The sequence below is a fragment of the Nymphaea colorata genome, chromosome 10 (genome assembly GCF_008831285.2).
Source record: "Nymphaea colorata isolate Beijing-Zhang1983 chromosome 10, ASM883128v2, whole genome shotgun sequence".
Lineage (NCBI taxonomy): Eukaryota > Viridiplantae > Streptophyta > Magnoliopsida > Nymphaeales > Nymphaeaceae > Nymphaea > Nymphaea colorata.
Window position 1 is genome coordinate 23807432 of NC_045147.1, and position 8904 is coordinate 23816335.

Below are 8904 nucleotides of genomic sequence, written 5' to 3' on the forward strand. Positions count from 1 at the left end.
GCAGAACTGACAAGGTTGCCGAAAGCTTCTTTGATTATTTTATAAAGGAGGTGTAACAGAAGCATTGGTAATGCTAAAATATGAAATAAACGTCGTGGATTGACGTGAACCAAGTGCCGCACCTCTCCATCACTCACCACAAACTGGTGATGTTGTCTGAGGCTTGAGAAATATACATATATAGCTGGCGAGCTAGCTCCACGGCACATGCTTGATCTTAAGTTTCCATTACGTTTCTTCGTAGCACCGACAATATTATATATGAGTCTCGAGATTAACAAATCACTCTAATGAGATGAAGTGACGACATGTGCATGGCGAGATGATGGGTGCAATTTAAAAGATATCGAAGTCTTTGGGTCTTTTCATTACAATAAGGGTGCTCGATCAACACGTTGCTCATGATTTGGCTCTAGTCATTACTTTTCTGTTCCAATGCAAGTGTAAGTTATTTATGTTCGTAAAAACGAGTTCCGATTTTAAAAACAAAAAGAAAGTCTTAGACCAGTTCATACATATACAAATCCAAATAAGACCGGGCTAATAGTTGACTACGAAGTTTTAAACAGCGGGTCCCTTTTGTCCTCAGCTTCCCTATTCCGAATAAGGGCCTGTTTGGTTGGAGGGAATGGGAAAGAAAGGGAGGGATTGAGCAATCCCTCCTTTGTTTGGTTGGCTAATTAAAAAGGAGGGAAAGGGAGGGAAAGAGACAAAGTATGTTTGGCTGCGAGGGGAGGGAAAGGAAAGGAAGGGAAAGGAAAGGATAGATTAGTGTAAATCCAATCCCTCCCAAATCGGACGGATTGGGAGGGAAAGGAAAGGAAATGAAGATGAAAAGTTTTTTTTGCCCATAATACCCATGAGGACCCACGTCTAAAAAGAAAAACGGAAGAAGATTTTAGTCTTTTCTTTCCTTTCCTTTCCTTTCCTTTCCTTTCTATCCAAACAAGTTTTTTAATCACCTCTTTCCTTTCCTTTCCATTCCATTCTTTTCCCTTCCTTTCCTCTCCCCTTCCCTTTCCTTTCCCTTCCTTTCCGTCCCTCCCTTTCCCTCCAACCAAACAGGGCGTAAGTCTTTGCACATATTAAAGAAACCCTTTTTTTTTGCTAGCTAGAGAATATACAAATGCAAGTGGCTGTTGAACTAGCTGTCTTTCCAAAAATCAAGTATCGCTACACAAAAAAGTATGTTCATGAACCCCAGAGCAGCATGTGTATTAATGCCCTCAAGAGCTGTCGTCTAATTGGCAACTTTCTCCTTTTAGAAAGGAAAATTTTCCCTTTTGGCCTTGTATTTTGCTTATAGTTTTACAAACAGATCTTAGATTTTACTCATTCTGTATTCTAATGAAGACTATACTTCCATGAAAACTGTCAAATATGAATATAAAATGCACTTTAGCTTGCTTAAGAAATAAAAAACACTAACTACAATGAGAAAAATGTAGGCTTAAAAAATGGAAGATAGGTTAACAGAATTTCACTTCCTTTTCTTATTTGATGGGTTTCGTGAAGAGTAGGGCTTTTATTTAAAAAAAGCACATATGGTAGTCACTCATCATGGTCAAGGTGGTGGCAGCCACTTGACGTTGGATTTTCTTTGGCACATGCAATGCCCGTCTTTTTTTTTTCTTATGCACCGTAAACATTTGATGGATTTCAGTTGGAATTCTAAATGGAGATGATTGCAGATTATCATGTTTCACACCCAGGAACGTCAATTTTCACCAGATTATTAGCTTTTTGAGCTATGGAGCCAAAGTGATTGATCTTGTAGGACGTGCAAGAAGAAACTAATCTATTAGATTTAAACAGATCTCCATGGTCCCCAAACACTAGAGTCCCGGGACAGGTAAGTCGACCATAGTTTGAAATATTCTTCTGTAAAAACCATGTTGTTTACAGCAATAAAAAACAAGTAGCATTCATACTCGTGAAAGAAGATGGTTCTCAAATACATGAGGTGCTAAGTATATATGCCAAGGCGCAAGAATGGCATTCTTGAGTATTCCACACCCCACGGAATACAGCTAATTGGAGCAAAATTAAATCTCTCGACAATTTTGCACCTCTTTCTCAACAATTTGAAAAGAAAAGCAGGTATTGAAAGAAGAAAGCTGCGTTATTTAAGTGCAGATGCATATATAGATGATATAATCGAGGTTTAAATTAGTTACTGAAATTAAGGGCAAACTATTAATATTTTTCATCTATAGCATGAGGTAGCCTAAAATTTGACCTTGGTAAAATCTAATGCCTTGGCAGAGAATTGTTGAGTCATTCCTGATAGAGATTCTGTTTTTTGATTTATATGAGTACGAACGGTACTTGTTCTGCACTATATATGCCACATGGATCGGACAAATTGTCACAAAATTGATTGATGTCAAATTGGGTACAGTCAGGATCCGGAACCAAATGCAAGCTTGATCTCAACGGTCTGCTTAATTTAGAGTTTGATCTTCATTTGTTCCACCCATATTCCACAATAATATTGTTCAATAAGTTTTTATATGCAGATACTCTCGTATACTATTAAAACGACTAAAGCCCGGATATTATTGAATTAGATAACTACTCCCTTTGAACTTACTTCCCTGACCATCTTTTATTTGGAACCAAATGGGGATCCTGATTCAGAATGATAAACAGTCTAAAGTCAGTCCTATGACTTGCTTCGCCTTCCACCTTATGAATGTGGAGACAGAAAGAGTCGGAAACAAAAGTTCATATTATGTGCCTCAACTGTACAGCTCATGAAAAAAATACACATGGAGGAAGAGATGGCCATCCCCGTCTGAAGCGGGGGAGAGCATATGGAACCCACCCACCCACCAATTCGTCTCTCTCTCTCTTCCTGGACAAGCTATATAACACCGCCAGGGTTTATACTATCTATAGCTTGAGAGAGAGAGAAAAAGATGACGATCTCCAAGATGCAGTTGCCCGGCCTGATCACCATTTTGGTTCTCATCTTCTCCATCATTCCTTTCTCACTCTCAGACAACCTCACCTCACCCGTCCCTCCCGACCAGGCCTGCAGCGTCACCACCAACCCCACCTTCTGTAGGTCCATCCTTCCCAGTGGAGGTAGGTTGAACCTCTTCGAATACGGCCGCCTTCTAGTCAGCCGGTCCCTGCAGCAGTCGGCGAGCTTCTCCGGCCTCATCGACCGAGCCCTCAAGGACAACCCCAACACCCTCCCCGGCCAAGCCCACGGCGCCCTCCAGGACTGCCAACTCCTCTCCCAAATCACCTCCAACCACCTCGGCTCCTCCCTCTCTACACTCAACGGCGCCGGCTCCCCGTTCCTTCCCCTCAGGCTTGGCGACGACGTCCACACTCTTCTCAGCGGCATCGTCGCCAACCAGCAGACCTGCCACGACGGGCTCGGCCAGTCCTCCGCCTTGCACAGCATGGGCGACCTCTACGACCAGCTCGTCCATGGGTCCGAGCTCTACCGGACATCCCTCGCTGTGTTCGCCCATTCTTGGGTGCCCGAAGGCAACAATACCAAGAAAGTCGTTCAAGGTCGCCATCTGCTGGAACAGTCCAGGGTGAGGCCGGACGGCGTTCCGCGGTGGGTCAACGAAGACCTCCTTCGGTTCGGTCCCACCAGGAGGTCGGCTCATCTGTTCATCCCTTGGGTGAAGACCACGGTGGTGGTGTCGAAGAGTGGAGAGGCGGATTTCCGAACGATCAACGACGCCATTGCTGCTGCGGCGGACAATGTGGACGCCCGGATTGGGTACTATATGATACAGATCGATCCCGGCGTTTACGAGGAGTACGTGACCGTGGGATCGAGCAAGACGAATATCATGATGGTGGGGGCTGGGATCAACGAGACCATCATCACTGGCAGCCATAGCGTCGGAGACGGCTTCACCACCTTCAACTCCGCTACTCTAGGTGACCATGTGCTTCTTTTCATTAGACTCAGTACCGTTTCCTCTCTTTCCGTGCTAAACGAGACTCATTTAATAGCACAAAAAAGTGTGTCACATTTCCAATTTCCAACTTACACAGATGCCATGGATCAAAACATCTCCTGAATCGGAATTCCTTTTTTCCAAAGATGAAGATGAGATTTTACAACATAATGAAACTTTTAAAACCTTAGATCGTCGATGTCAATGCTTTTAGAAACCAATTTATAGATATAGTGAAATATATAGTTTCAACATCAAAGAGAGGATTACTATTAGGAACCAATTTATAGATATAGTCAACTATATAGTTTCAACGTCAAAGTGAGGATTACTAAGTTTTTAACTTCATACTTTGTACAGCAAATGACGTCCCAACTATCCACGAAGACAGGATTTATGAAGTGTATATCATACAGAAGTTGCGCAAAGCATATCGACCCGTTCGACCGACTGGACTACTTGCATTAATTGGACGCATAAATATTACCTAATTTTCATGAACATATATATATATATATATATTTGCATTAATTGGACGCATAAATATTATCTAATTTCATGCATATATATATATATATATATACACACAACAGGATTAGTGGTGTAGCTACGATTTAGAAACTATTTATGACTTAAAACTTTTTGAATTGCTATACAGAAGTTTGGAAAGTTTCACGGCACATGCAAAGAACTAGTTTAAATGACGTGGAGTTTTAGGATTTAAATTACATAAATCAAGTTGATACAATTAGAATTTCGATAAAAGAAAAACAAAGAGCATTGATTTCTGAAGTATAACTGGATGCAAGTTGTTTACTTACATTGGTTTGCACATGGTTTCTGCTCTTTGTCTAGTGCTCGGATGGCGTGTCTGTAGGATCTTACCTCCAGCTTGGATCTCAAGGGACGAAGCCCATTAACTGGTCCCGCCGTTAATGGATTCCTTCTTATAAAATAAAATCATGAGATGGGTCCACATGCTTCATCGGTAGAAACTTCGGGAGCTTCGGTCTTAGTTTCTTTGTGAAATTGGATTTGACGTTCTAGCCAACAGCCATTCTAATTTCTTCTACGATGTTTTCTATGTGTAGATATTTATTCAACATGTTAAAACAGAACCTAGAACCTAAGCTTATGATTTGAGTATTAGATCCAAGCAAGATAAGGATGTTGACTAGATGTTGCCGTTCTAGTACTAGATCCATCAAAAAATGGACAAACACGCGATCTGAGTTTTGATTCACGAACCCATTTAAGACCAAGTTCTTCACTAATATCTTCTTGGACTAGGATTTCATATCTAGTCTTAATTGATGGATCCACTTACCGACTCCGTTGAACAAGAGTTGGGCACACACTCTTTTCTATGTAGAAATTTGTGCAATAAGAGACATGTCGTTTAAAAAGAATGACTTTCATGTAATGCAGTCGTAGTTGGACAGAACTTCGTCGGCAAGGACTTCACAGTCCGGAACACGGCTGGTCCGGCCAAGGGCCAGGCAGTGGCGGTCAGGAACGGCGCCGATCTCTCCTCCTTCTACAGATGTAGCTTTGAGGGATACCAGGACACTCTCTACACTCACTCCATGCGCCAGTTCTACCGCGAATGCGACATCTACGGCACCGTTGATTTCATTTTCGGCGACGCGGCTGCTGTCTTCCAGATGTGCAACATGTACGCTCGGCTGCCATTGAAGGGGCAGTCCATCACGTTCACGGCTCAGGGAAGATCGGATCCTAACGAGAATACAGGCATATCCATAATGAAGAGCAACATCATGGCGACGCCGGAGCTTCAAGAAGCCGGCTTCCCTGTCCAGTCATACCTCGGAAGGCCATGGAGGGAGTACTCCAGGACAGTGTACATGAGGTCAAACCTTGACAGCCTGATCGATCCCAAGGGTTGGTTGCCATGGTCCGGCGACTTCGCGTTGAGTACTCTATACTATGGGGAGTATATGAACAGTGGTGAGGGGGCTGATACCAGTCAGAGGGTGGACTGGCCCGGCTACCATGTCATGAATTTTTTTGATGCTAACAGCTTCACTGTTTCTAGAATGATACAGGGAGAGTTCTGGTTGCTTCCAACATGCGTGCCCTTTGAAGCGTGGATACTTTGAGTCGGAGCGAGTAAGATGATCATGAGAGGAAGGAGATATCGATGATGTTTATGAACAGGAAGAAGAAAATAAAAGTTTGTATTTGGTGACAAATAAGAAGTATGTATTTTTAATTCTTTCAATATAATGTTCTTTTCCTTTATTCGAGTTCGTGCTCATTCTTAGAAGTCATGACTTTTAAAAAATGCTGCAGCGTTGGCAAATTCTTTATGAACCAACGTATGATTGTCTAACGTCCCGACGTTCTAAACTTATAATGGAGCCTATAAGATCTGATGTAAAAACGGGCACGCACACAGACACACTAAATGGAGGATTTTTTTTTTTTTTTTTTGTATTTGGATCATTCTGGGCGTCTTATAAGACAAGTTATACTGGGTCTGCTCTGAAAATATTTTGTGATCGAAAATAAGAAGGAACTGGGCCAGACCCGGGTTCAATCTAAATTTTTGCAATGGTGGCTATAATTCGATATCGACTTCGTGCTACATATATTAAATTTTTGCAATGGTGTCCAACCTGCATCAGATTCAAATTAAAGCCACCACCAATCGGCACGTCATCCTTTGAGCTGTCCAGACGGAAGATTGTTTCAGGATCAGGTCGGGTAAGTTATGAGGGAGATGCACACATATGTCATATCAATGGAGAGAAATGGAGACCGCAAAACCAGGTCGTATCTCATAAAAAATTCCGCAAAAATGATGCTCACTTTTGCTGAATTTGAAACATGTATGAAACTATTATCATAATCGGTGTTAATTGGACAATGGTTTCGGTGGCCGACCGATTTGACTTAGTGGCCCATTCAAATTGAATGGGCGATAAACGGATTGTGTTAAGTTGCCAATTCAAGAGTGTCATATCTATATATATATATATATATATATGGTGCGGTAATTTCTGCTGCCATCCTGGGCGACCACAACGCTTCCCACAGCCTGGAGATCCATCCTCCTACCGGAACTGTGCCGGAAATTTTCCTTGTTGACTCAACGGGGTACACCATCTGGTGCCACCTTTAGCTCGTCCAGCAACTGTCGACCGGTCTCGAGCTTAGGTACCCGGTAGTGGGTGAACAAGGCTAAGGATGCACTATAGAGTCTGGGCCCATTAACGAGAGGAGCGTAGAGGTTGTGGCCTCGGTGGGAGAAGGAGGCTTGAGTAAGTCCGTCACAGCAGGTCTGCTGGTTGGTGATGATGGCGCTCAGTAGGGTACGCACCATGTCCACTTGGTCATTCGGCAATGAATTTGACCGTCTCGGGCGATCAGACTGTTAATCAATTCATTCAGCTACATCGCCAACATGCCGGTAAATCATGGCCTTAGTGTTACTGATCCATATTGTAAAACACCGGTGAGTTACCTTCCACGATCAAAATATATGAATAATGGTGATAAGGAAAAGACAAAAAAAACACAGTACAGGAATGTACTGAAGAATTTATGAGGACACTTTGCTGCAGTTAGCGTCCAAATTTTCAGAGCAGACAGATTTCCTATACTCTGTTCGTATTCCCTGTACTGTTTTCTATTTATTCAACGTCTGAAATTAAGCAGCTTGGTCCAAATTGTGCAGCTTATTCATTACCGATCACAGGTGGAAGACAAGAAAAACTGAGATGCGCAACAGCGCATCAATGAGCTAGGTGGAAATTAATGAACAAACCATATCTGTGGATGACTTCAGCAAATAATGTTAAAAATTATAGTTACCAGGACACCACTTCTGCTTTCAGTTCGTGCTTTCTTCGTGGCATTTCTTCCTTGAATCTCACTGCCCTCGCCAATGTAAATTATAATATTTTTTACAAAATTTTTGCTTCTCTGATTTGCTTTACATATCGCTTCACTTATTTTTTCAGTTATGGTTAAAGCCATCCTTTTGTTCAGCATCGATAGTTGGTGATTTATTATAAAGGTAAACGAGATCACATATTAAAGCCTGGAAATTCATAAAAACTAGCAGAAAATTTGTACTACATAATCAAAAGGACGCAGATTTAGCCGCAATCATCCCCAACTAAAACTGACAACCCCATATATATACTTCATTTCCAAGAGTGTAAGAGGCATTCCTTCCACAAGAATGTTCCATTCTAGGAACCTCACCTGCACCTCCTTTTCTTATTCGTTTTCCTCATCCTCTTGCCCACCTTCCTCTCTCTGAGATTGCCCATTGTCTCCCCAGAGCACGCATGCAACTTTACTGCCAACCCTTCCATCTGCAAGTCCGTCATACCTGCGGTCATCTGCTTCAACCTCTACGGCTACGGCCAATACCTCGTCAAGAGGTCTCTGTCTCAGTCGGCTGACCGGATCATCAAGAACAACGTCACCTTGCCTCCTCAGGCAGAAGGCGGTCTCAGAGACTGCCTTCTTCTCTCCGAGCTCACCACCGACTATCTTCTCTCCTCATTAACAACCCTAAGCACCAACGGCACCACCTATCTCCCAGACGACCAGGGCGACAAGGTGCATACCCTCCTTAGCGCCATCGTCACCAACCAGCAGACTTGCTACGAAGGGCTCACCCAAGCCTCTTTCTGGCAACGAGGCCACCAACTCCACGCCCCACTGGCGAACGAAACCAGCTCTACAAACTCTCCTTGTCGATGTTTACCTGTTCATGGGCGCCCACGTAACCCAAAGAAGACTAAGGCCGGGAGGAAGTTGTTGGACGACCTAGAGTGGGCTCGGATGCTGTGCCCCACTGGGTAAGAGGGACATCTTTAGGGCGTGCCCCGGTCCTAGGAGGATGGCCTTGCAGACGGTGGGAACTGTGGTGGTGGCTCAGGATGGCACCGGTGATTACCGTGGCAAAAAGGTTACTTTGTGATATGAGTGAAAG

At 43.2% G+C, this 8904-nt stretch overlaps 1 protein-coding gene across 1 annotated transcript; it reads left to right on the forward strand.

Annotated features, from left to right (window-relative positions):
• The first annotated feature begins 2920 nt into the window (after window positions 1-2920).
• LOC116263029 (pectinesterase-like) lies at window positions 2921-6081 on the forward strand. Its single transcript, XM_031642596.2, has 2 exons — window positions 2921-3912; window positions 5361-6081. Exons 1-2 carry the CDS (start codon window positions 2922-2924, stop codon window positions 6050-6052), a joined length of 1683 nt encoding a protein of 560 aa, XP_031498456.2. The 5' UTR covers window position 2921; the 3' UTR covers window positions 6053-6081.
• Window positions 6082-8904: the final 2823 nt, after the last annotated feature.

Coding starts and splice junctions, on each gene's coding strand:
- LOC116263029 (XM_031642596.2), top strand. CDS start 2,922: ATGACGATCTCCAAGATGCAGTTGCCCGGCCTGATCACCATTTTGGTT. Junction 3,913..5,360: donor CTTCAACTCCGCTACTCTAG/GTGACCATGTGC, acceptor CATGTAATGCAG/TCGTAGTTGGACAGAACTTC.